At 42.3% G+C, this 27,875-nt stretch overlaps 5 protein-coding genes across 7 annotated transcripts; 3 read left to right on the top strand and 2 right to left on the bottom strand.

The window, feature by feature from the left end:
- Window positions 1-5,248: 5,248 nt before the first annotated feature.
- Window positions 5,249-8,897, top strand: LOC103859689 (dihydrolipoyl dehydrogenase 1, chloroplastic). 3 transcript variants are annotated; one of them, XM_009137259.3, is made up of 16 exons: window positions 5,249-5,658; window positions 5,789-5,935; window positions 6,040-6,174; window positions 6,262-6,367; window positions 6,451-6,575; window positions 6,822-6,947; window positions 7,046-7,126; window positions 7,227-7,289; window positions 7,406-7,480; window positions 7,549-7,627; window positions 7,707-7,807; window positions 7,885-7,998; window positions 8,072-8,185; window positions 8,284-8,355; window positions 8,482-8,508; window positions 8,613-8,897. In XM_009137259.3, exons 1-16 carry the CDS (start codon window positions 5,341-5,343, stop codon window positions 8,784-8,786), a joined length of 1,857 nt encoding a protein of 618 aa, XP_009135507.1. In that variant the 5' UTR covers window positions 5,249-5,340; the 3' UTR covers window positions 8,787-8,897. The 3 variants fall into 3 exon arrangements, with proteins under 3 accessions (XP_009135507.1, XP_009135505.1, XP_018513610.1); XM_009137257.3 differs by having other exon boundaries at window positions 5,250-5,658; window positions 8,470-8,890; XM_018658094.2 differs by having other exon boundaries at window positions 5,252-5,658; window positions 8,482-8,883.
- Window positions 8,898-10,377: 1,480 nt separating this feature from the next.
- LOC103859688 (GATA transcription factor 17) lies at window positions 10,378-11,494 on the top strand. Its single transcript, XM_009137256.3, has 2 exons — window positions 10,378-10,839; window positions 10,939-11,494. The coding sequence occupies exons 1-2, from the start codon at window positions 10,657-10,659 to the stop codon at window positions 11,284-11,286; spliced, it is 531 nt and encodes a 176-aa protein (XP_009135504.3). The 5' UTR covers window positions 10,378-10,656; the 3' UTR covers window positions 11,287-11,494.
- Window positions 11,495-13,912: 2,418 nt separating this feature from the next.
- On the top strand, window positions 13,913-15,716 carry LOC117132500 (meiosis-specific protein ASY2-like). Its single transcript, XM_033286802.1, has 2 exons — window positions 13,913-14,501; window positions 14,575-15,716. Exons 1-2 carry the CDS (start codon window positions 13,932-13,934, stop codon window positions 15,667-15,669), a joined length of 1,665 nt encoding a protein of 554 aa, XP_033142693.1. The 5' UTR covers window positions 13,913-13,931; the 3' UTR covers window positions 15,670-15,716.
- Window positions 15,717-16,331: 615 nt separating this feature from the next.
- LOC117132499 lies at window positions 16,332-21,061 on the bottom strand. Its single transcript, XM_033286800.1, has 2 exons — window positions 19,631-21,061; window positions 16,332-19,583 (listed from the first exon to the last, which is right to left on the bottom strand). The coding sequence occupies exons 1-2, from the start codon at window positions 20,071-20,073 to the stop codon at window positions 16,391-16,393; spliced, it is 3,636 nt and encodes a 1,211-aa protein (XP_033142691.1). The 5' UTR covers window positions 20,074-21,061; the 3' UTR covers window positions 16,332-16,390.
- Window positions 21,062-21,360: 299 nt separating this feature from the next.
- Window positions 21,361-24,612, bottom strand: LOC103859684 (two-component response regulator ARR1). Its single transcript, XM_009137251.3, has 6 exons — window positions 24,185-24,612; window positions 23,743-23,895; window positions 23,210-23,659; window positions 23,071-23,147; window positions 21,826-22,860; window positions 21,361-21,697 (listed from the first exon to the last, which is right to left on the bottom strand). The coding sequence occupies exons 1-6, from the start codon at window positions 24,351-24,353 to the stop codon at window positions 21,629-21,631; spliced, it is 1,953 nt and encodes a 650-aa protein (XP_009135499.2). The 5' UTR covers window positions 24,354-24,612; the 3' UTR covers window positions 21,361-21,628.
- Between the last annotated feature and the right edge of the window lie 3,263 nt (window positions 24,613-27,875).

Genomic DNA, 27,875 nt, shown 5'->3' with positions numbered 1-27,875 from the left:
TCTTATACAGCTTAAGAGCGTATTGTAAATTTATTAAGAATATACTATGTAGATTCTGTATATTGATGTTTAGATTTATCAGTTGCACATATCTTGTAAATCCCACATTTTGTGGAACAACTTTGGCTTTATAATGCCGTTTAATGAGAATGAGTCCGATGAGGATTTTCACAAACTATCATGGTATCAGAGCTTAAAAATTGCTCCTGAACCAAATTCTCAAATCTCTTTTCTCTTTTCTCTTTCTCATTCTCAAATTTCTTTTCTCTTTCTTCTCTTTCTTTATCCTCTAATCTATCGCTTCCATGGCTGCTGCTAACTTTGACACAGAGAGAGCGTTTGGTGTTACAAACATCAAATCGCATATACCTCTGATTCTGGATCTTGATGATCATAACTACGATGCCTGGCGTGAACTCTTCCTCATGCACTGCGTCGCCTTTGACGTTGTTGGTCACGTAGACGGCTCTGCTACTCCCCAAAGCAATGACGATGCGGTGTGGAACAAACGCGATGGTTTGGTTAAGTTATGGATCTACGGCACTTTGGCTCCTCAACTCTTTCGCAGTGCTTTTGAAACTGGTGGAACTGCTCGAGACATATGGGTTCGTATTGAAAACAAGTTCCGCAACAACAAAGAGGCTAGGGCCATACAACTCGACAACGAACTAAGAACTACTGAGATTGGAGACATGTCCATCGAAGATTACTCTCAGAAGCTGAAATCTCTCTCCGATCGTCTCGCCAATGTAGCTGCCCCGATAGCTGATCGAACTCTTGTTACGTTTCTTCTCAATGGCTTAAATGAAAAGTTCGACAACATCATCAACGTCATTCAACACAGAGACCCGTTCCCATCATTTGAAACTGCCAAGTCAATGCTTCTAATGGAAGAAACACGTCTTAAGCGCTTCAACAAAGCGGTTGCCAAACACAAGGATCACTCGTCCTCCGATACTGCTCTTACCGTTGCTACTCCGCCTCAAAACAACGACCGTCAACAGCACCAGAAGTTTAACAACTATCGAGGCAACAGGAAAAATGGTGGAAACCGATCACGTGGTCGCAACAACAACAGATACAACAACTGGAACAATCAGTTTTGGCCACCTCAATACCAGCAGCAACAGTACCCCCCATGGCAGCAGCAACTACCTCCATGGAATCAATTCATGTATCAGCAGCAGCTCAATCGTGGCCTTCTCGGATCGCGTCCTTCCAATGTGAATCAGGCTAATATGGCTATCACAGAGGTGCAGCCGACTACAGATTTCGCTCAGGCGTTCAACACCATGACTCTGGGTGATCCAGGTGCTGCAGACTGGTATATGGACAGTGGTGCAACCAGTCACCTCGCTGCATCTTCAGGTATTCTCAATTCTGATTTCAGAACTAGTGTCAATCAGTCTGTTGTTGTGGGAAATGGTTCCACAATTCCAGTTCTTTTCTCTGGATCATCTTCTATTCCTTCTTCTTCTCGTAACTTTTCTCTCAAAAATGTTCTGGTCACACCTCAAATTGTTAAAAACTTGATTTCTGTTCGAAAGTTTACTACTGATAACTGGTGTTCTGTTGAATTTGATCCCTTTGGATTTTCTGTGAAGGATCTGCAAACTCGGAGGCTCCTGCTCCGCAGTAACAGTAAAGGCGATCTGTATCCTCTTCCTGGATCTCCCAACCTTCAGTCTTCTCCACCAGTTGCTTTCCTTGCTTCTCACGGTTTATGGCACAAACGTTTAGCTCATACAAATAACGCTTCTCTAAGCTCTGTCCTTTCTTCAAATTCAATTCTTTGTAATAAAGACAGTCAAACACCCTGTATGGCTTGTCATCTTGGAAAATCAATAAAATTGCCTTTTGTGTCATCAACCTCTACCACTTCTGCTCCTTTTGAAATTATCCATTCGGATATCTGGACATCACCAGTTCCTAGCTTGAGTGGAATTCGGTACTATGTCTTGTTTCTTGATGATAATACTCATTTTCTTTGGGTGTATCCACTTCGAAAAAAACATGAAACTTTCTCAAAGTTCCTTCACTTCAATGCTTATGTCAAGACTCAATTCAAAACAAAAATAAAAGCTTTACAGTGTGATAATGGGGGAGAATATAACAATGCCCAATTTCAAACCTTTTTTGATTCAGAGGGAATACAATTTCGGTTCTCTTGCCCCCATACATCTCAACAAAATGGCAAATCTGAAAGAATGATAAGAACAGTCAACAACTCTATTCGAACCCTTCTCTTTCAAGCTAAGCTTTCATCCTCATATTGGGTCGAAGCTCTTCATGTTGCTGTTCATTGTCTGAACATTCTGCCTTCGTCTTCAATACAAAACGAAGTTCCATACAAAAAGCTGTTTCAGAAAACCCCAAAATATAATCACTTAAAGGTGTTTGGTTGTCTCTGTTTCCCAAACATCAATCACTCAAACCTTCCCAAGCTTTCAAAGAGATCTGTTCCATGTCTTTTCTTGGGATATGCTTCTCAGCACAGTGGATATAGATGTCTTGATCTCAAGTCCAACAAAATAATTTTGTCTCGTCATGTTCTGTTCCACGAGACAATCTTTCCAAAAGCAAATAAATCCTCCTCTTCTGAGACATATCACTTTCTAAATGTCGAAGAAGAGACATCACCCCTGTTCAAAAGTATCTTAACTTCACCAATAACACCTCAACCCACTGTGCTTCCTCTTCCTTCTCCGGCTACTCAACCCATTCCACCTCCGGTAGCTCATCCAATGACTACAAGGAGCAAAGCCGGTATCAGAAAAACAAAAACTCATATATCTCTTCTTGCCTCTGTTTCGCCTCTTCCCACCGGCTACAAACAAGCTCTTAATGATCCAAATTGGACCCCTGCAATGACAGATGAAATTGATGCTTTTACTGAAACCAGAACATGGGATCTTGTACTGAGACCCAAGAACACTAACATTGTGTCTTGTATGTGGCTTTATAAGCACAAGCTTAATGCAGATGGTACTCCACGAAGACATAGAGCTCGCTTAGTCGCTAATGGCAAGTCACAAATGGAGGGCATCGATTACAATGAGACCTTCAGTCCGGTTGTGAAGCCTGCAACCATTCGTACTGTTCTCGACATCAGTCTCTCCAGAAACTGGCCCATTCATCAACTTGATGTTAAGAATGCATTCCTTCATGGGGAACTTGATGAAACGATCTACATGCATCAACCTCCAGGGTTCCATGACAAAAACTTTCCAGACCATGTTTGTCGTCTAAGGAAAGCCATTTATGGCTTAAAACAAGCTCCTAGAGCTTGGAACTCTCGGTTTGCAGCCTTTGTAGTTCAGATGGGGTTTCATTCCAGCAAGAGTGATGCCTCTCTGTTTATCTTCCGACGAGGACAACAACAAGCGTACCTTCTGCTTTATGTCGATGATATTATCCTTACAGCATCTGATGAGAAATTCTTGGCCAAGATTATCGCAACTTTGAAGACTGAGTTTCCTATGTCCGACTCAGGGAAGCTCTCTTATTTTCTGGGTGTCAAAGTAGACCACACCAAAGACGGCCTTTTCATGAGTCAGCGTGCTTATGCTGAAGATATAATAAAGCGTGCTGGCATGGAAGACTGTAAACCATGTCAAACTCCAGTCGACGTTAACTCCAAACTATCCTCTGACGATGGTGATCCTGTCCCTGATCCTACACACTATCGCAGTCTTGCTGGAGCCCTCCAGTACCTGACATTTACACGCCCTGATATAGCTTATGGAGTCAATCAAATTTGCCTCTTCATGCATGCCCCTAAGCAGCCTCATATGCAAGCTCTCAGACGCATCATTCGTTATGTGCAGGGTACTAAAGATCATGGTTTGAAACTAATGAAAGGCCAAATCAGTCAGTTGGTTGCCTATTCGGATGCAGATTGGGCAGGGTGCCCTGATACAAGACGTTCAACTTCAGGATACTGTGTTTACTTGGGTCCCAATCTAGTTTCATGGTCATCCAAACGACAGCCCACTGTCTCTCGCTCGAGTTCGGAAGCGGAATATAAGGGGGTTGCAAACGTGGTTTCAGAATTGTGTTGGATCAGGAACTTACTTCTTGAGCTAGGTTGTCCAATAACTAAAGCTTCCATAGTTTATTGTGACAATATCAGTTCTGTATATTTAGCTCAGAACCCAGTGAAACATCAGCGCACCAAACACGTCGAACTGGATATCCATTTCGTTAGAGAGAAAGTTGCATTGGGTGAGGTTAAAGTTCTTCATGTACCGACTTCACTTCAGTTCGCAGATATTTTTACTAAAGGCTTGCCAAGGATTCTCTTCAACGATTTTAAGTCCAGTTTAAACGTCTGTTCACCCGACGTTTTCACTGAGGGAGGGTATTAAGAATATACTATGTAGATTCTGTATATTGATGTTTAGATTTATCAGTTGCACATATCTTGTAAATCCCACATTTTGTGGAACAACTTTGGCTTTATAATGCCGTTTAATGAGAATGAGTCCGATGAGGATTTTTACAAACTATCAAAATTCTCTGATGATCGACCTGTTGCTACTGGTCATGTAACAGCTTAATCATCCATGGTTTATATTTTGTTAGTGAGCACAGCGCCATATGTAGAATGCATATTTTCCTCTAAATAGCGGTCTCTATTTTAGAGTAAAAGATAAAAGTGGATTGAAGAAAATGTTCTTTATATTTACTACCACTTGGAGACTAATATAAAGGTGCTTGTAGAATTCCTATGAGGAAACATGAGATCAAATACAATTAAACAATGAGTTTGGGAACATTGTAACCACAGTATCATCAAAGGAAAAAAAAATAAGATCTTTACATATATGAGATGATCCAAATTCCAAGGTTTGAGACTAAGGTCAAAGTGTAGAGAATAGAAAATTGAGGATCCTCTCAAGTCTACATGTCACACTCACTCACATAAGGATCAACCTGAAATGATCTTAAAGGCTGAGATTTTAAGACACCAAAACTTACCAAACCACATTATAAAATCAATTATTATAATCTACATGCAGCTGAATTCTCCTATGATCTCAAACTCAGTGTCACTCCTAAAGGCTAAAGTGGGAATATAGGCATAGAGCAAGACGGTTCATAATCTCACAAAAATATGAAGATATTGTTAGAGAATCTAATGAAAGTTACGTGGCCCATAATAGAGCCTAATGGGCCTTAAATTAATTAAACAAACATTTTGAAAAAAGTAGTAGTTAAACAAACCCGCCTTGATATCTCCGCCTCCGTTTTATATTTTATACTCACATCGCCTCTCTCTCTCCGCCGTGATTGTCATCAATTTTCTCTCTCTCTCCGGATCGATCTCTCTTTCTCACAATGCAATCAGCCATCGCTCTTCCCTTCTCCCAAACGCCGCTTACCAGACCCAGCCGCCTGCTCGGATCAACCAAATCCATCTTTTCTACGCCGAGGAGTCTCCAGTTCTGCGGACTCCGACGTGAAGCTTTTTGCTCCTCGCCTTCGACTCATCTGACTCTTCGCAGCGACCGAGTTCGCATCCCAAGCACCAGATTCAAAGTCTCCGCTGCTGCCACGACTAATGGCGCTCCTCCGCCCAAGAGTTTCGACTACGATCTGATCATCATCGGAGCTGGTGTCGGCGGCCATGGAGCTGCCTTACACGCCGTTGAAAAGGTGACTTTACTTTGTTGTCTATCTTTCTTAATAATCTCTTACATTTGCTTCTGTAATAAGAACAGAGATGAGTTACTCTGTTTCCTTACTTTTTATTTTAATGGATCCATTTGTATTGTCGTCTTGTTAGGGACTCAAAACTGCGATCATTGAAGGAGATGTTGTTGGAGGGACTTGCGTTAACAGAGGCTGTGTCCCTTCCAAAGCTCTCCTTGCTGTTAGTGGTAGGATGCGGGAGCTCCAGAACGAACATCACATGAAGTCCTTTGGTCTTCAGGTATTAATTACCAAACTCATGTTCAATCTTTTTTTAATATATAAGTTGTTAACTTTTACCAAACCAGTTTTATAAAATAGTGTTTTTTTTTTGGTTTCCCGCAGGTTTCAGCTGCTGGGTATGATCGTCAGGGTGTGGCAGACCATGCTAATAACCTTGCTACCAAAATTAGAAACAATCTGACCAATTCAATGAAGGCACTTGGTGTTGACATTTTGACAGGATTCGGCAGTGTTCTGGTTAGTCAGTACATGCTTTTCTTTCACGTTTTGACTTAACTAGACAGGATCCTAACTCTTTTTGAAGTTTTGTTTGTATTTCTGCAGGGCCCACAAAAGGTTAAATATGGCAAGGACAATATTATCACTGCCAAAAATATAATCATTGCCACTGGATCTGTGCCTTTTGTCCCTAAAGGAATTGAAGTTGATGGTACATTCCTTGTTTTGAATGTAAAGTTTTTTTTGGGGTGCAACGGGATTGAAATCCTTGTATATTTGTATTTGGTGTTGCAGGAAAGACTGTTATCACCAGTGACCATGCCTTGAAGTTGGAGTCGGTCCCTGATTGGATTGCGATTGTAGGAAGTGGTTACATTGGTCTTGAGTTCAGTGATGTTTACACAGCACTTGGAAGTGAGGTAACATTATTTTTGTCCCTGTAATTGAGATTGTAATAACCGAGACTTGGCAATGTTTTCCATTTTTTTTTAAGTCTTTGTTTTACTTTCTTACTGTATTGAGCGAGCTTGCTAGTGTGAAATAGCATTTATAGGGGCTTCTCCATCTAAATTTATAATGTGCCATTTCTTATTTTCGCTTCTTTAGGTCTGCTCTACCTTTCAACAATAGTTATTAACCGAAACGAGGTCATATGTTGTCTGCAGGTAACTTTTATCGAAGCACTGGATCAGCTAATGCCTGGATTTGATCCTGAGATCAGTAAGCTAGCTCAGAGAGTTTTGATAAATCCTAGAAAGATTGACTATCATACTGGAGTCTTTGCTAGCAAAGTGAGCATGTTAAATCATGATTTCTAAATATTTTGTTTCTTTCTCTATCCAATGTGTCTATGTATTCATCTTCGAAATTTAATTTTATTCTTGTACAGATTACTCCAGCAAAGGATGGGAAACCAGTTATGATTGAGCTTATTGATGCAAAAACCAAAGAACATAAGGACACGTTGGAGGTAACACAATATCATATCAAAGCTAAGGGAGATCTGATTTCTCACAAAGAGAATATTTTCACCCATTTGGTTTATCTCTGTTGGTTTCTTATGCCTCCAGGTAGATGCTGCTCTTATTGCTACTGGAAGAGCTCCATTCACCAATGGCCTTGGCTTGGAAAATGTATGAGATGACATTAAATCACACACCCCTCTATTATGATAGTACCATCATTTTTATTACCTCCGAATACGTTTGTTCTTCTTAAAGATAACATTGAAGCTGTCTTTTCAACACAGGTCAATGTCGTGACGCAGAGAGGTTTCATACCTGTCGATGAGCGAATGCGTGTGATTGATGGAAATGGGAAACTGGTATGTTTTATTTACATTCTTACCAGCGTAATTCATTCTATATGCTAAATTCATTTCTGCTTTCATAGGTTCCCAACTTGTACTGCATCGGTGATGCCAATGGTAAACTGATGCTTGCACATGCAGCCAGTGCTCAAGGAATCTCTGGTAAATAGTATATCGAAAGCCTATTCAATATAAATGCAGTTAATAGTTTTCTAACTCTGTGATGTTACTCTGTGACTAGTGGTTGAGCAAGTCACTGGTAGAGATCATGTGCTTAATCATCTAAGTATTCCAGCTGCTTGCTTCACTCATCCTGAAATTAGCATGGTGGGATTGACTGAGGTAACTCTAGATCCTTTTGCAATGAAGATAGTCAGAAAGAAAAATGTATTAAGTAACATAATTTCTGTGATTTCTAGCCACAAGCGAGAGAGAAAGGCGAGAAGGAAGGGTTTAAAGTTAGTGTTGCCAAGACAAGTTTCAAGGCTAACACAAAGGCTCTAGCTGAAAATGAAGGAGAAGGAATAGCCAAGGTAAGATAAGAAGATGTTGATAGTTTATGGTTAATGAAAGAAGAAAGAGATCTCATTGTGTTCATTATTGCAGATGATATACCGACCTGACAACGGTGAGATTCTAGGAGTTCATATCTTTGGGCTGCATGCTGCTGACCTTATCCATGAAGCATCCAATGCCATTGCTCTAGGAACACGCATTCAGGTAGGGTCATCGATTACTCTAGTTCTTGATTACATGTTTGATTACATCCATTTTGTCTCTAGTTCTTGATCCCTGCATGGTTACTGGTGACTCTGCAGGACATAAAACTGGCAGTTCATGCGCATCCAACATTGTCTGAAGTTCTAGACGAACTGTTCAAAGCAGCCAAGGTAAAGCAAAAGATTATAAGAACTTTCTCCATAACACACACACAGTCATGCAATTGATCAGAGACCCCTTTTATCACATTGTTAAAAACGAAGAGTCTAACTAACACTTTTAAGTTCAATTTTCAGGTTGAAGGTCACGCAACAACAAAGACAGTAAGTGAAAAAGTGGCTGTATAAAAGCAACCAAAAAAAAGTTATTGGAGGGGAAACTGAAAAGGGTTTTTGTTGAAGAAAGAAAATTTGTGATTGTACTTTAGGGAGATGCGAAGATAAAGCTTAACATGAACGAGGATGGTCCAAGAGGGCCTAGTGATGATGAGAAACAACCTTCATTGAGTAAAGACTTAATCGTTAGATCTACAAGCCTGTCTTCTTTCGTTGAGGATATTTATGCTCGAGTCATGTCTCTGGTTTCACGTGTATTTGTTTAGTTGTTTCGAATATGGACATTGTGCTTTTGTTTTTATGTGTGGAAGCTATTATTTAGTTTGGATACATCGGATTTCAATTGGTGAGTTGTTAGCAATAGTAATCATAAGTAAGTAATCGAGTTAATCGAAAAGAAATTAAAAGTTAGCAGAACAGAAAAAAGGAAATGAATAGCTATATTTATAATTTTATGTAGGTATGAGCATTCCGGGTCCTAAACAGGTTTCGGTTTTATCCAATCGGGTTTTGATTTTTCGGGTTTATCAAAATCAGCCCTATTCGGATTATATGAAAGTTCGGTTCGGGACCGGTTTGGGTTCTATCGGGTTCGGGTTGGGGTTAGTAAATCTTCAAAGAACCAGTACAACCCAATATACTTTCGGGTTCGGGTCCCAATTGGTTTTTCGGTTTAAAAGTACCTGATTTTTACCTATTTTATAACCAAAACATGAGTAAAATTTGTTCTTCAGTTTTAAAATACCTGATTTGTACCTATTTTGCAACCAAAACGTAAGTAAAAATTGATTCAAAAATAAAGAACATCAACCGTGATCATTCAAAATCAAACGAAAAGGAAACATATTTACTGATAAAAAAAAACAAATAAATGAAAGCATAAAATGAAAACCAAGTTCTCATGAAATGAAAAACATTGTTTAACGAAAACAAAATCAAAATCTAAATACTTCAAGATTCAACAGTCATTTTCAACCATCAACCTTCATGTAATATAACCACCAACCTTCATGTAATAGATAAGTATTTTAGATGTTTAATATTTCTTATTGTATTTTGGATACATATTAGGAATTGAGATCATGTTTGGTACAAGATCTTTTCGAGGTTTTGAATGTTTCGGGTTCTATCGGATATTCATTTAGATTCGGGTTCGGTTCGGATAATATCCATAACCCGAAATACCACAAAACAAGATCCATTCGGTATTTACGTCGGGTCGGATCGGATTCGGTTCGGGTTTTCGAGTTCGGTTTATTTGCCCAGTCCTAATTTTATGTGTTATTTAAAAAAAAAATTGAAGGGAAGTTTTGGCAAAAAACAAGAAAAAGAAAACAGAACAAAAATAACTAGTTTCAATTTCAACTCGAATCAGCATTATCTTATTTTTAATTTAATTGGGAAAAATTAGATGAAACTGGAGTGACTATTTTTTTTAATTCCATAGTTTTACGGTAAAAGAGTTAACACGTTATTTTTATTTTTTTGTTTCCTGTTAAATATTTTGTAGCTGTATTATACTTTGAAAATATTTTCAATTATATCTCACCTTAGTGAATAACAACAAAATATCTATACACAATCAATATGTCTTGCACCGTGGTTATCTTACATGTTGCCATTCGAATTCTATATACTAATTTTTTTTTTAAACTAATATTTCATTTCTTCATAAAAGATAAATATTTATATGTTTTGATGCATTACAAGTTGATGATAAATATATTGTTTTATGACTCATTCTTGTAAATAATTTTAAATTAATAAATACAATAATTTCTTTAAAGTTCAGATTATCTATCATATTAAATAGCGGTTCTCGTTAAGTAGCAAAAATTGTGCGCCACTTTTTATTCGAATTGCGGCGGTTGAAGAGAACAAATCAAAATTTGATCTTCCCTCGTCTTTTTCTTTCTTTCAGATTAGGACAAGTTCTGTCGGTTGGGTCCAATGTAATAAAAACTCCCGCGCGAGGGCATATAAGTAAATATCCACCCCCGAAATACTAGGGTTTCCGCCCCCGCCTTCCTCCCTAACTATAAAACTCCTCTCCGTTTGTTTTATCCCCTCCCTCACCATTCTCTCTCTCTTTTCCTTATCATCAAACTTGCTCAGCTCCGATCACCGTCTTTGAAGATGTCCGAGGGATCAGTAGAATCAAAATCAAAGGTGGATTCTGCCGGAGAGTTATCAGATGTCGACAACGAGAACTGCAGTGGAAGCGGCGGCGGTGGAAGTAGTGGCGAGACGAAGAGGACTTGCGTTGATTGCGGAACACTTCGAACTCCTCTCTGGCGCGGTGGCCCTGCTGGTCCTAAGGTGAGTCTTATTACAACTTCGATCTTATGGATCACGATCACTGTCCTAATCTGAATCTGTGTCTTGTCCGAATCTGAATATGTTTTGTGTACTATGCAGTCGCTGTGCAATGCTTGTGGGATCAAGAGCAGGAAGAAGAGGCAAGCGGCTCTTGGAATCAAACCAGAAGAGAAGAAAATCAGAAGAAGCAACAGCAGTAATAGTGATCTGAGCATCGATCATCATCGAAACGACAAGAACAAGATCAACAAAGATTATGATCACAAAACTTGTAGCACTAGTAGCAGAAGCAGCAAAAGAGTGAGTAAATTTTTGGATCTAGGTTTGGATGTGCCGGTGATGAAGAGATCAGCGGTGGAGAAGAAGAGGCTATGGAAGAAACTCGGCGAGGAAGAAAGAGCCGCCGTCCTTCTCATGGCGCTCTCTTGTGGCTCTGTTTTTTCATAAACGAAGATGAAAAAGCTTCTTTTTATTTTGATTTTTGAGGGAATAATAATTAATGAAGAGTCTGATTAATTAATTTTTAACTAGGTAGCGAGAGATTAGTATATGTATGAATGTGTAATAGTTAGTGATGTCGTCTTTTTGGTTCCCACTAATGTTATGTATTCATTCGTCAATGAATTTCAATTTTGAGAGCAGTTCAAATTTTTAATTAACCGAAAGGTTTTTTGAATTTTAAATCCTTTCACTGCCATTATTATTGAGAGTCGGTAGTGATTGTTTAAGGTGAGTTTGGTCTAGGGTGAAGTAAACAATACTAGAAATGGGTCGAACAGAGGCGTTTATTAGATTTCGAGATGATGTTACAAAGGTGGAGAAAGTAAAAGCAAGTCGGAGCTCGTGAGAGCTTAAACCGGAAAAGTACAAATAGCAGAGAGATGATTGTACGGATGATAAACCCTAATCTCGCCGCTAAGTTTGTGTAGCTAAGTGTCGATGCCTTTCTCCTTTGCTTTCCTCTCCTTTTATACTCTGTTCGATTACCTTAATCTAATCTCCTTTTACTGATTGGGCCTTGTCGGCCCTCCGGGCCTGATTAGGAGGTGATCGCTCCGAGCCGCTTAGTCGATTGGTCCCGCTTCGTTTACTCTCTGCTTCGACTAACAGCGTTTCCTGGCTAAGCCAATACCCCGAGAATCGGCTTCCGAGCCGAGGTTGACTCGATCTGCTGGATTGGGCCCTTTGTTCGATGGGCTTTGTGGATGGGTTAAATCCATCCCCAACAGTAAGTCCCCCCCAGTTCATTGATGGTCGAGCAATCGATCTTCGATGAATTTGATATCTTTAGTTCGGAGAACAAAAGGTTCAATCCGAGCAAGTGACTGATCGTTGAGGAGTCAATCCGTTTAATCAACGCTTCTCAACCGAGGAAATGGATCGACGCATCTGTTTATCACGCGTTGCGATCGTGAGATAAACGCTTACGGATCGAGAAGACGGATCGACGCATCTGTCGATCACGCGCCTAATTGGGTTTAGGCCCACTTAGGCCTTATTAGGCGTAATGATGACGCCTTGATCCCTGCGCTTATCTCGCCCTATAAATAGCGCACCCCTCTCCACTTCTTTTCATTTTTCTCCGCAGCGCTAAAGGTACTTTCTCTCTCTACGCTCCTTCTCTCTCTTTATCTCTGTTTTTAGATCTGCGATTATCCGAGATGTCGTCGCATCGTTTGACGCGAGAACAAAAAGGAAAGGGGGCGGTATCTTCTCGGGATTCTGCTGAGAATCCTGACAGTATCCATCACGGAGCAATGATGGATACGGAGAATATGGATTTAGCGCAGCGTCTTTTGGTCTCGGAAGCAAGAGAACAGTTCCGGGGTGACGACGACGGTCAAGAAGCGGTCGACGCCTCGATTGTTCCGATCAGCTACTACCCTGGGAACATCTTCGCCGAGGAGAGCCCACTGGAGGTTTGGAGAATTCGACCTTCGGTCGTCGATGGACAAGATTGGTCCAACGTCGAGAGGACGAAGTCCACCGTGGAGTCGGTGGAGGCTATTCTCCGAGATCTCAATGCACACGGGGTCTCGTTCATCATTCCAAAGCGGGATCAGAGGCCTTGGTCGCCCCCGAAGGGGTATCAGTGCATCTACGAGTCATATTTCCGGAATGACACGAAGCTGTGGTTCCCGATTCCTCGAATCGTCACGACTTATGCGTTCCGCAGAGGAGTCGCTTTAAGCCAGCTGATGAACGGGTCTCTTCGGTTGATGGTCGTTCTATCGGTAATTGCGGCCGAGGCGGGGACGTCGATGAGTGTGAGGTCGTTTGAAGAATTGACCTCGGTTTCAATTTCCGATGATGGGCTCGTCTCGACGAGGATGCGCCCAAACTACAACGTGGTTACGGGGTATCCGACCAAAACCTCGGATTGGCAACGTTCGTACTTCTATGTGAAGTCGAACAGGTCAGCGTTCGAGGAACCTCCGAAGTCTGGTTATCGCGTTCTTTGGAATGCGGAGATGGGTACTGCACACTGCCTTTCGTGATGATTGTAGCGTGTGCTCGTCTAACGTGTGTTTTTCTTCTCTTTTTTTTTTTTAGTTGGTCACCCGAATCTCGCCACGTACCCCGAGGATTGGAGGGAGAGTGCTCGAATTGTTGCGTTGCAGAAGCAAGATCACTGGGAGGATTTTACTCGAGAGAGAATTCAGAGATCTGTAGACCGGATTGCCAACCGTAAGTTTCCACTACCTTTCTATGTTCTCGAGTAAATGAACGATGTCTATTAAGGATTTCTCTTTTTGCAGAAAGCTGGATCTCGGAACCGCATCCTCATATTAACCAATCGACATCGAAGAGATTATCCCTCTCTACGAGAGCCGAGCAGAAGGAGATCAACCGAGCTAAAACGATGAAGCAACTACCAGACCTTAGTCTTATTGTAGCCGGGAAGATCGGTGCCAAGCGAGGCGCTTCTGAGAACAGGGTTGGTCCTTCGGGACTGGAGGTCGTAGAGGCGACTCCAATTGCCACTGAGCAGGCGCGTACTGGCGGCTCCTCGCAGGGTAAAAGCTCGAAGAAGAGCAAGAAAAGTGCCGGGGGTCCGAAGGATTCCTCCGAGCCGGAACATCCTGGTGCGGATGGTTCTTCTAAGAAAGGGGGGGAAGAAAAGGAAAGCCGGGGACCCGCCTTCTGAAGATATTCCCAAGAAGAAGAGGATGAAGAAAAAAGAAACGGCTCCGCCCCGCTCATCCTCGGTCTGCGAAGAGGAACTTCAGGCTCTAGTTCCTGAAGCTATCCCTGAGGTTGGGACCTCGGAGGATGATGAGAACGAGACCATCGCCCTCCGCCGACGGAGACGGGAGAGTAGAGTCACCGAGGAGGTATCCCGTGGAGCCTTGGCCGGTGATCTGCGTTCTACTGAGGTTCCGAGGGGAATATCGACTTCGGGAGGACAGCGGGACCGCTTGAGGAATGAGTCCCCTGCTCATGTCACGGAGGGATCTGAGACCCGAGTATCCGGTCGCCCTAAGGAAACCCCGGCAGATGGGTTCAGATTCGAGTTTAACCGTGAGCTTCCGCTGGCTTGCTACCCGGAAGATTGTGCTCGCCTGTTACGGTTGGTCAAAGGCGGTCCCGATCAACTCCCTTCGGTGGGAGATCTCATCTTCAAAGATGAGTATGAGCACGCCTCTTGCTCGTCTGTAAAGGTAAGCGGTTGTTCGTTCCCTTCTTTTCTGAACCTTAAATTATTTTGGCTAAGTCTTTTTGTGTTTTGATCAGAGCCACGGCGACTGGAATGTTCTGGTCGGGAAGTATGACACAGCCCTCAGGCGGGCTAGAGAGCAGATCCGTGAGAGCGAAGAAGCCAAGAAGAAAGCGGAGGAGGCTCTTCGGGTGTCTTCGCGGGAAAAGGCTGAAGCCATTGCTCGGGAGAAATCTCTCAGGAAAGCGTTTGACGAGACGCGAACATCTGACGCGGCTGAACTGCAGATGTGTAAGGAGGCGATGAACAATCTCGAGTTCGTGGTGGATAAGCAGCGGAAGGAAAAGGCTGATCTAGAGGCAAAAATGGCTGCGGAATTGCTAAGGCATTCCGAGGAGATGGACAGGCTTCGGAAATCTCGTAAATACGAGGTCACGCACGAGAGGGTTCGCGTGCTGATTGCCATGATCGCTAAAGCCGAGAAACGCTTTCACAGGATTTCCCTTCGTGAGGACAAAAGGGACAAATACGACGATGCTCGGTGTCTCTATAGTCAAGCCTTCGGGACGAGGAAATGTCTTGAGCAGATCAAGGCCTCTGGTGTTGAGATCCCGCAGGAAACCATCGACTTCTTCATCGGGCAAGAGAAGCACTACGAGGAAGAAGCAGAGCGTTTGGAGGTAAAGGAGATTCCGGCGGAAGATCTTTGCCTTTCTCCGCTAGTGTTGGAGTCTCGATTTTTGATCGAGGAAATTTGGCGTCAGCTTGACCCGTTTGGGTCAAATATTAATTTGATCGATTCGGAGGCCGCTATTGCTCTGCGTACTCCTCTTCGTCCTGAAGATCCGGTGGAGAAGCCCGCTCAAACTGCTGTATCCTCCAACCAGCCCACCGACCAAGACATTGACCCTGCGAAGCAGGCATCAGCAGGAGCGGTTGTTTTGAAGGACGGAGCCGTGCCGACTATCGTGCTAACGGATTCCCCTGCTAAGGCATCGAAGAATGCCAGCTCATCTGCTTCGTCGTCAGAGGACCCGGAGAAAGGTGATGATGCTCTTGCGGGGATGCCTACTGCAGACGCGACTGCGCCAGCCCCAACCAAATTTGGTCGTGTCTCGGGTCCCGGAGAAGGAGATGGCCGCGGCAACGAGGATCCTCCCGTGGTTGATTGATGTCTGTCGTCATCTGTTGTAAAACTTTTCTATTTCGGCTCCTTGAAGCCTTTGAACTTGTCTCTGTTGTTGTTTAAGTACTCGGAAGGTTTCCTTTGCCCCTTTTTTTTTTTTAAACTTTGAATGATTACCAAGTGTTTTTTCTTTTAAGTATGTTACGGATAACCGCTAACGTCTTAGTCGATTATGAAATTATTCGTTGCTCGTTAACTCAATCCCACTATTCTTTCTTGTGATAAGTCGGGAAAGGTATCTGAATGCTACGCCGTAATCGAGAAAATTTGGTCGGCCAACTCATTATTTTTCGATTTGCGATAAGATCCGAAATTCCACTTCGTGAATTTGGTCAATGATTTACATCATCGGTGACTCTGTTTTTCCCTTCGTTCGATATCTGATCAGGATACGTTCGATTAATTTGGGCGAGTGCTCGTGCGCCGCTTTTCGAGTTAAGGGGCTGGCATCGTTTGCTCGTGAGAGGAACGAGATGAGTAAAACTTTTTTTTTTGTTTTGGGTTGTTGGGGCTGGACCCCGTAGAGGGGATGCCTACGTACCTCCGAGGAGGATCAAGCCTTTCGTAGTTCGTTTTAGTCCGAGTAAAAGTGACTTGGTAGTCATTTACTTGGGTGAGTAGAAGTGACCGTAGGGTGCATCTGCTCGGTTTTTTTTTTTTTTTTTTTTTTTTTTTTTTTTTTGGCGCGAGCAAAAAGGTGATGTAGATCATTTTACTCGCTCTGAAAAGTTACTCATTTTATGAGTAAAAACGGCGAAGATGCATGGAGTTCCAAGCTCGTGGGACTGCCTCTCCGCGGGAAGTCTCGAGTCGGTATACTCCTGGTTTGACGACTCGAGTGATTTTATATGGTCCTTCCCAATTCGCACCGAGTTTTCCAGCGTTGGGCTCTTTGGTGTTCTCGAACTGGGGAGATCAAGGACAGCTGATATTTGCTTCGGGTTTGCTTCGATTCCCCGCTGCGTCACTATGTAGCCAAGGAATTCTCCGGACGATACCCCGAAAGTGCATTTGGCCGGGTTTAGCTTCATCTTGTACGCGTTTAGGATGTCGAAACACTCCCTTAAGTGTGCCAGGTGGTCGTTTGCTCGGACTGATTTGACGAGCATGTCATCGATGTAGACTTCCATCGTTGTACCGAGCTGTTTAGCGAACATGCGGTTGACAAGTCGCTGGTACGTCGCACCGGCATTCTTCAGCCTGAAGGGCATTACTTTGTAGCAGTAAGTTCCTCGATCCGTTATGAACGACGTCTTCTCTCGATCGTCGGGATGCATCATGATCTGGTTGTATCCCGAGAAAGCGTCCATAAACGTGAGCATTTCATTGCCAGCAGTTGACTCGACCAATCTGTCGATGTTCGGAAGTGGGTAGCTGTCTTTTGGGCAGGCTTTGTTGAGGTCAGTAAAATCGACGCACATGCGCCACTTGCCGTTTTTCTTCTTGACAACCACCGGGTTAGCGAGCCATTCCGGGTAACGAACTTCTGCTATTGAGCCCGCGCTTAGTAAGCGCTCGACTTCCTCGACAACTGCTTTGGATCTTTCGGGACCCAACTTTCGTCTCTTCTGTCGGATGGGCTTAATATTTGGGTCTACGTTTAGCTCGTGAGTCGTGATGGACTGGTCGATTCCCTGCATGTCAGTCATCGACCAGGCAAAGGTAGACAAGTTTTGCTTCAGGAAATCCGTGATATCACGTTGCATCTCGTCCGACAGATAAGCGCCTACTCGTAGCACTTTACTTGGATCCGATTCGTCGACTGGGACTTCGAGCACCTCTTCCTTTTGTGGGCAGATCTTGCTGATAGGAGGTGAGATCGAGTTGACTAGTGACTGAGATCGCTGCAGTTTGACCGTGGCGATTAAGAGATCTCGCGCGGCCCGTTGATCTCCTCTCACTGTCTTAGTCGTGCCATCCATTCCCGGGAATTTGACGCACTGATGGTACGTGGATGCGATTGCACGCATGGAGTACAACCATGGAGTGCCTAGTATCACGTGGTAGGGAGCCTTGGTGCTGACTACCGAGAACTTGACCATCCGTGCTACTCCCTCTGCTTGTACCGAGAGACGGATAGTTCCCATGATTACTTCGGAAGAACCGTTAAAGCCGGTGAGAGTCCTGGATGACGGTTTCACGTCTTTTAAGTCGATTCCCATTTTTACGAGAGTTTCGCGAAAAATGATATCGACCGAGCTGCCAGTATCGATCAGCACTTTGGTAACGTCGTACTTATCGATGGCTAAAACGACGAGGAGAGGATCGTTGTGAGGGAAAGTTACTCCGACAAGGTCTTCAGTTGAGAAGGAGATTGGGAGATCAGTTGGGAACTTCTGCGGCCAGCGCTGCGAGGTGTCCACCATTCGTCGGTGATCTTTGACTGCTCGTACGGAGTCCCCGCAAGGTGGAGATCCTCCCATAATCACGTTGATCTGCGGCCTGACACTTGATTGCTTCCTGGTGAGAAGAGCTCGGAGGTCTTCGCTTTCTTTCGGCGACCCGGCCTTTTTGTGGTCCAGTTTTGCACGCAAATCACCGACTCGCGCGTTAAGCTGATCTCGTAGATCGACGATAGGATTGCCTTCCGTAGTTACCAATGAGGATCCTGGGCTCAGCGAATGCTTAGTTCTTTTAGCATTGAGCTCGACTCGGAGATCGGATGATCCGGGAGTCTTGTCATTCGTTGGCGTGGTCTTTCGTTTGAGGAGTACACGTAAGTCCAACGGGTCGAGGGCTTCCTCGAGATCGCTCTCTTCGTCTGATGAGGACTCCGGTTGGGCTCGAATGACTTCAATCCTTTGTCTGGCTGCCGGCGGATCTTCGTCAGCTGAGGCGTCACCATCATCGTCTTGATGTGGGATTTGCTCGGCGACCTTTGGTTTTTGGTCGTCTTGACGCGGTTTTGCTTGATTTTTTCGCTGATTTTTCCTGTCCTTGTTTCTGCTCCAACTGTTCTCGCTTTTTGGCTTTGGAGGAGGAATCTTAATTTCACCGCTTTCGAGTGAGGAGAGGAATTGCGCAAAAAGTGTTTTGCACTCCGAAGTGTCGTGACCTTTTACACCGTGGAGTTTGCACGATTTAGTAAGCCCTGGTGGGGTCCGGGAAGATCCCGCTGCCGAATCGACCTGGGCGACCGTGGCTGGCGCTGTTGCTCGGGGGGATTCGCTTGGAGGATCGGTTTCCCGATGAAAGGTGTTCCACTTCTTCCCGTTTTCGTCGACGACGTAAAGGAGACCGTTCTTACGGTTATTTTTGTCGCTTGGAGCATGCTGACGAGGTTCGACGTGAGCTGTGGCGGCATTTTTAGGCGCCGATTGCTTCGCCGAGTTGTGCTTGCTCAAGATGGCTTTAGTTTCTTCTTCCATACGAATGAAGTTGTGAGAACGAGCAACGGCATCTTGCAACGTCGTGGCGGTGCATCGATAGAGATCTTCTCGGAACTTACATTCCACAAGGAGATTGTTCCTCAAGGCATCGACGGCGATGTGGTCTGGGATATTGATTCTTGACACGACCGACTTAAAACGTTCCATGTAATCGCGAAGATTCTGATCCTTCGTTTGCTTGAGGTTCCAGAGAGTCGACGCCGTTGCTTCACGCTTGGTGAACATGATATAAGTCTTGAGAAAAGCCGAGGAGAGCTCTTTGAAGCTTCTAATTGAATTCTCTTCGAGTCCCGAGAACCAGGTTAAGGCTTGCTCGTTGAGTGTTTCAATGAAAAGTTGGCAGTATCCCGCGTCTCTTTCATCGGGGGCGAGTCTGGCCCTCGCTACCGCAATATTAAAAGCCGTCAAGTGCTCGACGGGATCTCCTCCTGGTTTGTATTCCGGAAGACGCAACTTGTCCATCTTTCGGAGTTTGACCTCCGTCAGTTCCTCGGTGAAAGGAGTACGCGATGTTTAAGGTGAGTTTGGTCCCCACAGACAGCGCCAGGGGTGCGCTATGTTGATGCGATGACACTGTCAATCTCGGGTACTGCGCTCGTTGCTTGGTGGATCCTCGAACTCATTTGTTGGAAATTTAGTTTAAGCTCAGCGATTTCTCGGACAGTTGATGGATCTGACGCTGCAGGAGAAGCATCGGCGGCTAGGGTTTCCGCGAGTTGAAGAGTGGGATCGACTGGGTTCGTCGTTCGTCCTTCTGCCGGAGTAGGAGGGTTTGTATTGAAGAGGTAACGACGGAGCGGTTGTGAGTTGCCGGTGGAGGCGCTAAGAGCAGCGACAATGGCGGCGAGCTGATCATTCGTCGTCTTCTGAACTTCTTCTTGATGAGCAAGTCGGGCTATGACTGAACTCATGAATTCCGACGAGAGGAGGGGAGGAGGCGGAGGAGGCGTGAGTGCCGGCTCCTCTCCTGAGGTATCAGGGTTCGTACCTCCGGTGGTCATATCGGTCTAGAAACGCTGGGTCTGTTCGGCCCCACGGTGGGCGCCAATTGTTTAAGGTGAGTTTGGTCTCGGGTGAAGTAAACAATACTAGAAATGGGTCGAACAGAGGCGTTTATTAGATTTCGAGATGATGTTACAAAGGTGGAGAAAGTAAAAGCAAGCCGGAGCTCGTGAGAGCTTAAACCGGAAAAGTACAAATAGCAGAGAGATGATTGTACGGATGATAAACCCTAATCTCGCCGCTAAGTTTGTGTAGCTAAGTGTCGATGCCTTTCTCCTTTGCTTTCCTCTCCTTTTATACTCTGTTCGATTACCTTAACCTAATCTCCTTTTACTGATTGGGCCTTGTCGGCCCTCCGGGCCTGATTAGGAGGTGATCGCTCCGAGCCGCTTAGTCGATTGGTCCCGCTTCGTTTGCTCTCTGCTTCGACTAACAGCGTTTCCTGGCTAAGCCGATACCCCGAGAATCGGCTTCCGAGCCGAGGTTGACTCGATCTGCTGGATTGGGCCCTTTGTTCGATGGACTTTGTGGATTGGTTAAATCCATCCCCAACAGTGATTCTCACCCGCTTTTTGATGCGCGTGGACTCATTTCTCTGTGGTTTTAGTTTGGTCTTGTCTCCATCACTCCACTTTTATTTTGTTTTGGTCCAATGGCGTCCCCGCTCATTTGAGTTGAATTTTTACATAATAGTTGGTTGGAAACACAAAATTGTCCGTCTGGTTTGAGTTTTATTTACTATCTTTTCCCTTGCGGAGGTTATATTTTAGCAACAGAATGGATTGCACCACCCTTGTCACCTCTTCTTCTACCTCCTAAGGCTTTCTTAGACCATCTCTAACCCACCCTTATTTCTATCTCTATATTTTCCCCTAAAATAGAGAAACTCTATTATAGAGGTGAAAATGCTCCAATGTATGCCTCTATAATAGAGTTTCTCTATTTATAGGGGAAAATATAGAGATATGTTATTTTCACCTCTAAATATAGAGGCAAAAAGTAACTTTCCTCTATATTTTCCTCTAAAATAGAGGAACTCTATTATAGAGCCATACATTGGAGCATTTTCACCTCTATAATAGAGATCTCTATTTTAGAGGAAATTATAGAGGTGTACATTGGAGATGCTCTTATTCCTTTTGAGAACCGAACCAAGCTTGCTTGCTACATCATGGGCAGTGTTAAAACACCAACTAGTTCCAAAGCCAAAAACTATTTAGTGTTCTTGATTCTTTCTAACCACTTATGGTACAAGAAAACGTCTTATTATCGCAAAGTTAGAATAATATCACAAACCCTAAACAGCCTCTGTACTTAAATAAGGATCAAAATAATCTCCAAGAAGAAGAGTAACATATTAACTCCTAACATAAACAAAAAATAATTAGTAATACAAAACAATTCTTCTGATATAATCTGCCTTTAAAACTTCATGCAGATCATATAACATTCCTCCAACCAGGTTTTACTGTTATCAGCAGATGGATGGTCGTGTAATGATACAATACAACTTCCAAGTAGTCCCTTGATCGGTTTAATCAGCTTTTTATCCAATCAAACCGGGATATCATCAATCGAATATGCGTCGAAGTCGAACTCTGTATCAACCGGTCCAATTCCTTCCTGTATCAACACCAAAATTAATGTTCATATATATTTCATTTCCAAACGCGACAAGTTGCGGCTTGTGATGTGCGTTTGCGATCAGATTATGCGTCCTATTATATATAAGAATGTGTTCAAAAGCAAACCTGCTTAAGAAGTGCGCTCATAAGATCTTCTTGATTACTATACTGCTCGTGGAACCCCATTGTCTCTGACTTCACCTTCACTGAACTTCCCCCTCCGTTTCCATAAACCTGATGATGCGAGACCATACCCTGCGGTGTCTGCTGGTGGTTCCGGCTATGATCAGTGGCTGCCACCGCCGTGTTGTTGTTTCTTGACATGGAGGAAGAAGAGTAGGCTTGTGAATCTTGATGAGGGGAAAGCATACTCCTTAGATCCCAATCGTTCTGTCTGCTTGAGAACATGTCGTAGCTAGGCGTACTGAAGCCTGCTTCCGAGCTGTTAAACTCTTCTCTGTAAGAAGAAGAAGAAGAAGAAGAAGAAGAGTGTGGTTTCCGAACAGATAAGCCTGGTGCACTCGCTAGCGGGAAGCTATTCACAGGGAGCTCTTGTTGGAAGTTGCTGAAGGCCATCGAGTGTTGTTGTTGAGCTGCGAGGTTGGTGTAGCTTGTAGTAGGTAACACTCTGCTGCTCTCCGGGATACTACTCCTTCCCGAGAAACCACTACGGTTCGGTAACATTGGCTGTCTGATGGAAGATTGTTGTGGTCTTGAGAATGGCTGCTGCGGCTGAGACGCTAGCGGCATCCGCATACCGTTGTTCTGAAGGCTATGTCCTGCTCGAACCGCAGCAATCTGCTGTTGAATAGTCATTCGATGTTGTTGTAACCCCGCAAGCTGTCTCGGCTCCATACCGGTGGGGACACCGTGAAGCAAGTTCATTTTCGGGTTGTCAAAGCTGAAGACGCTTCTCTCGTCCACAATGGAGGAAGAAACATGCAATCCCGGCTTAGAGTTCATCGCAGCAGGCCGGCCTAAACCGGCAGCTTGTAGCTGTGCAAGGCTTTGAGCAGGAAGCTGAGCTAGCGCTTGAAGATCAAACCCGTTCAGCGTCGGAAGAGAACCAAAGCTAGCGTCCTGACTTGTCATAAACGAGTTGTTTAAACTGCCTTGGTGCTGTGACACTCCTCCAAGCCGTCTTAGATATATTCTGTATTTCTGCAAAATCAACACTTACGCCCGGTAAGAACATATATCGTCATTCTGGTATACAAGGCGCGCCAACCCCGATGAAACATTCGCCTCAGACCCCAAATTTGTAAGAAAAAAAAAAATTTAGGCACCCAAATAATCGAAATCTTTATTAAATCGTCTATAGCCCCCAAAATCTCAGGGCTGGCCCTCGCAGTATATAAGGTTTTTATATACCTGGAGGTGGCTGGCTACGTTCTCTCGGGTTAGTCCAGGGACATTCATCAGCTCCAAGATCTTCTTAGGAACCGCCTCTGCATCATAGAAGATGAATTAGACTCTTTCAAAAACGCAAAGCTTTAGTGTTTAGTCTTACTTTCGACGCCGAGCTGATTAACAGCAGCAACAAACTGTTGATGCAACTCAACAGACCAGACAACACGCGGTTTCTTGAGATTAGAAGCATCTTCGTCACCTTGTTCTTCCCCTCCTTCCTCTTCTTTCCGCTTCCTTGAGCTGCTGCTGCTGCTATTCCTCCAGTTGTTGTTGCCGCCTTCGTTAACAGAGGAAGAGTTGTTGTCATCAGCTCCATCTTCCTCCCCACGGGAAACAGCTTCTCTCTGTTGCTGCTGCTGCCGCCTCTCGCCAGTCTCCTCAACGCTCCCAGAATGTGTAGGCACGCCGCTCCACTCGGTCCTCCTCTTGCGCACCACGTGCTGCCATATGTTCTTGAGCGCCTCCATGCGTACAGGTTTGATTAGGTAGTCAACCGCGCCGTGAGTCACCCCCTTTAGAACCACACTCTTTGAATCATCCGCGGACATCACTGGAGTTTAAACAAGATCCTTGTTTAGTACTCTTAACAGTTGTATAAAAATATTGGGATTTAATTTTTTAAAAAAAACTTACTGATAACAGGCAAGTCCATCTCAAGACCGACGTGTTCAAGGAGCTTGAAGCCGTCCATGTCAGGCATGTGAACGTCGCTGATGACTATATCGAATCCATGTTTGTTCTTCCGGAGCAGAGACAATGCCATCTCTGCTCTGTTGCATTTCGTTACTGAAAACACACAGAGATTCATTCATCAAGTCAAATCAAATTAAGACAGAACTGTTTTTGAGTCTCCTAACTAACTAACTAACTAACCAAACACTCAAGTCAAAAGCTAGAGAGACTCTCAGATTTGCATCCTTTTAACATGATAGACTCCAGACATGATCTAATATTGTGAATCTTAAATAAAGTTTCTATTTTTAGGTTAGTCAACCCATCATTACATACGAAGACACAAATCAAATTTGACTAAACCGAACCAAACTAAAGATCTTGTCTTTGTGATTTTTCGAACCTTCGTAGAGACAAGTTCTGAGCATCCTCTCTAAGATCATAAGACAAGTCGGGTCATCGTCAACCACTAGAACTCTAAGCCCCGACGGGAACATCTCCACCACGGCTTCACCGCCTTGATTCTTGCCGGAGCTCGACCCACCGCCCGATCCGAGTCCTCGATTCATCATCTCTCGGAAAGTAAAAGGCTTTTGAATAAAAGGAATATATACCCAGAAAGAAGGTAAATTGATTCGATTGAAACAAGTTTGGGTACAAAAGTGTAGAGAGAGAGAGAGAGATGAGATGAGACTTAGGAAGTTGAAGAAGACATGGCTTTGTCTCACCTTAGACCTCCATGCCTCTGTTATTTTAATCAGAGAGATAGAGAGTAGAGCTAATTATTAAAATTTTGAAGATGATTAGAAAAAAAAATGGTGGTCTTATATGATTATTTATATATATATACAAACATGTCTTTTTTTTGTAAATGCGGAGCTAACATGTCCTTTAAGTTTCACATTTCTCTACATTTATACCATTTATTTATTATTTTTCATTTTAGATCCAGTTTCCTTTTATACACTCAATTTTTGCAAATCTTTTCTTTATTTATTGGATGCAGAGAGTTATTTCTTCTTACTGCATACATATATAAACCTTCTTCGTATTTTTATAGATTAATTATTTTGTCTGGAACTATAGAAGTTTGTTTATGTTGTTGATCCAAAACGTTTTCCTAAGATGTTAAGAGTAAAAAATCATTTGTGAATCATGAGACACATGGATGGTGTTTCTGAATTTACCTCAGTTTGTTGGTCATTTTGTTAGAAAGTGAAAGATAAGGGGTTTTAGCTTTCAATTCTTTGAAATTATAGGGGTAGTAAAGTAAGTATAACTGGGAAGAAAGTGGGTCCAGAGACCCTTGATGCGTGGATCCAGCTCATACATGAAAAGCTTAATTAACTCCTTATCTAAAGTTGGAAGCCCAAACCTTAACACATTTTCATTATTGTTGTTACTTCCACTTTTTTAATTTCCATTTTCTACCAATTAAAGAAAATGAACTCGCCTAAACGAAGAGCTGCATATATTGACTTTACTAAATTTTGCCCTTTCGAGTTATGTAATTGACAAACCGTGCCTTCTGTCATTATGGGCCTACATGTATTTATTTGAACAGTAGAACATCATTAAATAAAACAAAATAATATGTCGACGCACATTCAAGCATATGATTAAGGTTCCAAAATACACCTAAGCATTTTCTATACATCACACACATGTTGAGCTAAAGCTCTATACATAAGATATGAAGCATATGCTATTTGATTATTTTAATATAGTACAGATAACAAATCACGTTTTGACTATTCCACTGTGTGCATTATAAAAATAGCATACAGCAGTAACTATTGTATCAAATGCTTTTTTTTGCATTTTTTTTCTTTTATGGTCTTTCTAATATATGTAAAAATTTGTCGATAATGTAATTATGTTTTAAGTTATCCGTGCATACAGTTGCTTAAACATGTGTTTAGCACTGTCGATACGTCTCGTAATTTTAGAGTAACGACATTTTCGGTTGTGTCATACGACCCATTTCATATGCATCGATTTATACATTTGCATTAACACTTTGATATATGTGGTATCTATCCCCGGGCAAAAAAAAACCAGAACCGAACCTAATTATTCGAAACTGAAATCGGACCGAAACTCTCAAATACCCGAATGATTCTTATATTTCTATATACGAATAACCGAAACCGAATCGAGAGTCACCTTGTTGATATAAGGGCAAAATATCATTAACACATTTAAACCCAGGTTGTACAAGAAGAATGAAAATATTGTTACCACAAGACCACGTTACCTTTTATATACCTTCTTATATTATACATATATATGGTATTTCTACATTTAGATACATAAAATTCTTATGAAACTAGCACTTTACTAATTCAAACACTGGTTAGATTGACAAATATGCAAGTGTATAATTATTAGACCATTTAGATTAACATATTAACATGTAGACGAGTATCTGAAACTAAACCGAAACCGAATCAAAATCTCATAAATACCTATTGGATGTAAAAATGATTTATTCGATATATCTAGAACCGAATGGTTCTTATCCAAAACCAAATGGTTTTTATCCAAAACTGAACCGAATATCCGAATATCCAGGATTAGCGGTATAAATTGAATTAGTTGTTTATGATATTTAGAGCACTAAATGAAAATGATAAAAGAAAACAAATACAGTGTATCACATTACTGAGAAGCTTTCCCCAGTGCGACACGTGTCCGCATGAAATGGATAAGATCAGTCGTACCTTTTACATCGACCACTCCATCTATCATTGTCTTCATTTGTGTCCATCTATTTCAACACTGGCGACTAAAAACAAAACGTTATAAGCTTTATTTTGTATGAAAGAAAAACATAGGGTTCGAATGTTACGAACCGCTCCACTCTGCACCGCAGTTAACAGTAACAATAATCTTTACATATATCATATATCTATACGTTTTTATAACTGTTAAAACCGCACTGCAGTTAAACCGTTTGTCCCGTACCGTTCAAACTGCAGTTACCATTCAGAGACATAAGCTAAAAAAAAATTACACATCATCAAAACCTACTTATTAGTTATTACTACAAGAGCTTGGATTTTAATTTACGAAATGATCTTACTAACTTTGAAATTGAATAACTTGCACAAAAAACTTGCATCAATAAAAACTTTGAGATTTTTTTTAACACAAAAAAACTTTATTATTGAACTTGCCTTTTAGCTAGTAATTACTGCTATTATAGTGTTTTCCAATCGCTTTGTTTACTTACTTACGTATGATATCAAATCCTATATAAACAAGAATACATGATTATAAAAACAACAATTTAACTGCATCAAAAGCTATAAAAAAAGAGAGAATGTCCCAAGAAAGAAACCGTATATTCTCTGTAAAAGGTTTTTACTCTTACGATGAGCTCTTTACGTTTTTAATGTATATTTTTCTACTTTAGTGTTGCTTAGACAGACATGTTCTATAGATAATGTTAGTTACTTATATTTCAAATACGGGCTAAAGGTCCATGTCACCAAAAAGGTTTTGTAGAACACAAATGCCTCAGCTTTTAACGCAGAAACAAAAACTTTAAAATCACTAAAATTTGCACACCTATGTAGCTTTTTTTATTAACATAATGTTTATACAAATATAAAACGCGCGACTGAAAACTTGTTAAGAGTTCCTGCATGGTATCCTCATGCGCGCCAGTATAATATTGATTCTTTGCCGTCCTACTTATTAATCCATATGGATTTTAAAACTAAATTCACATTGCCAAATATTAGTTCTTGGGGGCAAATACATGTGGATGTTGAAATTTTAAAAAGCTAGAGAGAGGAGTTATGTTACATGTTCATAACTTATGTATTCATCTCTTATGTATTTTCATTAAGAAAATGTTCAAAAAAAACTTATGTATTCATCTCCTTGATGGGTGTCCTATCATGTGCCCATGACTTCTAGCAGGAATTTTTGTATAGATACTACTGAATAATAACTGAAACTATTATTTGGAAGGGATCGATGTTTTTAATCTTCTCATATTGAACAATTTTATTGACTGACTACAATGAATACTTGAATAATTACAATAAAATGAAGCGATAATGTATTTAAATCGTAAAAATTAT

The sequence above is a fragment of the Brassica rapa genome, chromosome A03 (genome assembly GCF_000309985.2).
Source record: "Brassica rapa cultivar Chiifu-401-42 chromosome A03, CAAS_Brap_v3.01, whole genome shotgun sequence".
Lineage (NCBI taxonomy): Eukaryota > Viridiplantae > Streptophyta > Magnoliopsida > Brassicales > Brassicaceae > Brassica > Brassica rapa.
This window is presented reverse-complemented; position numbering and strand designations above follow the sequence as displayed.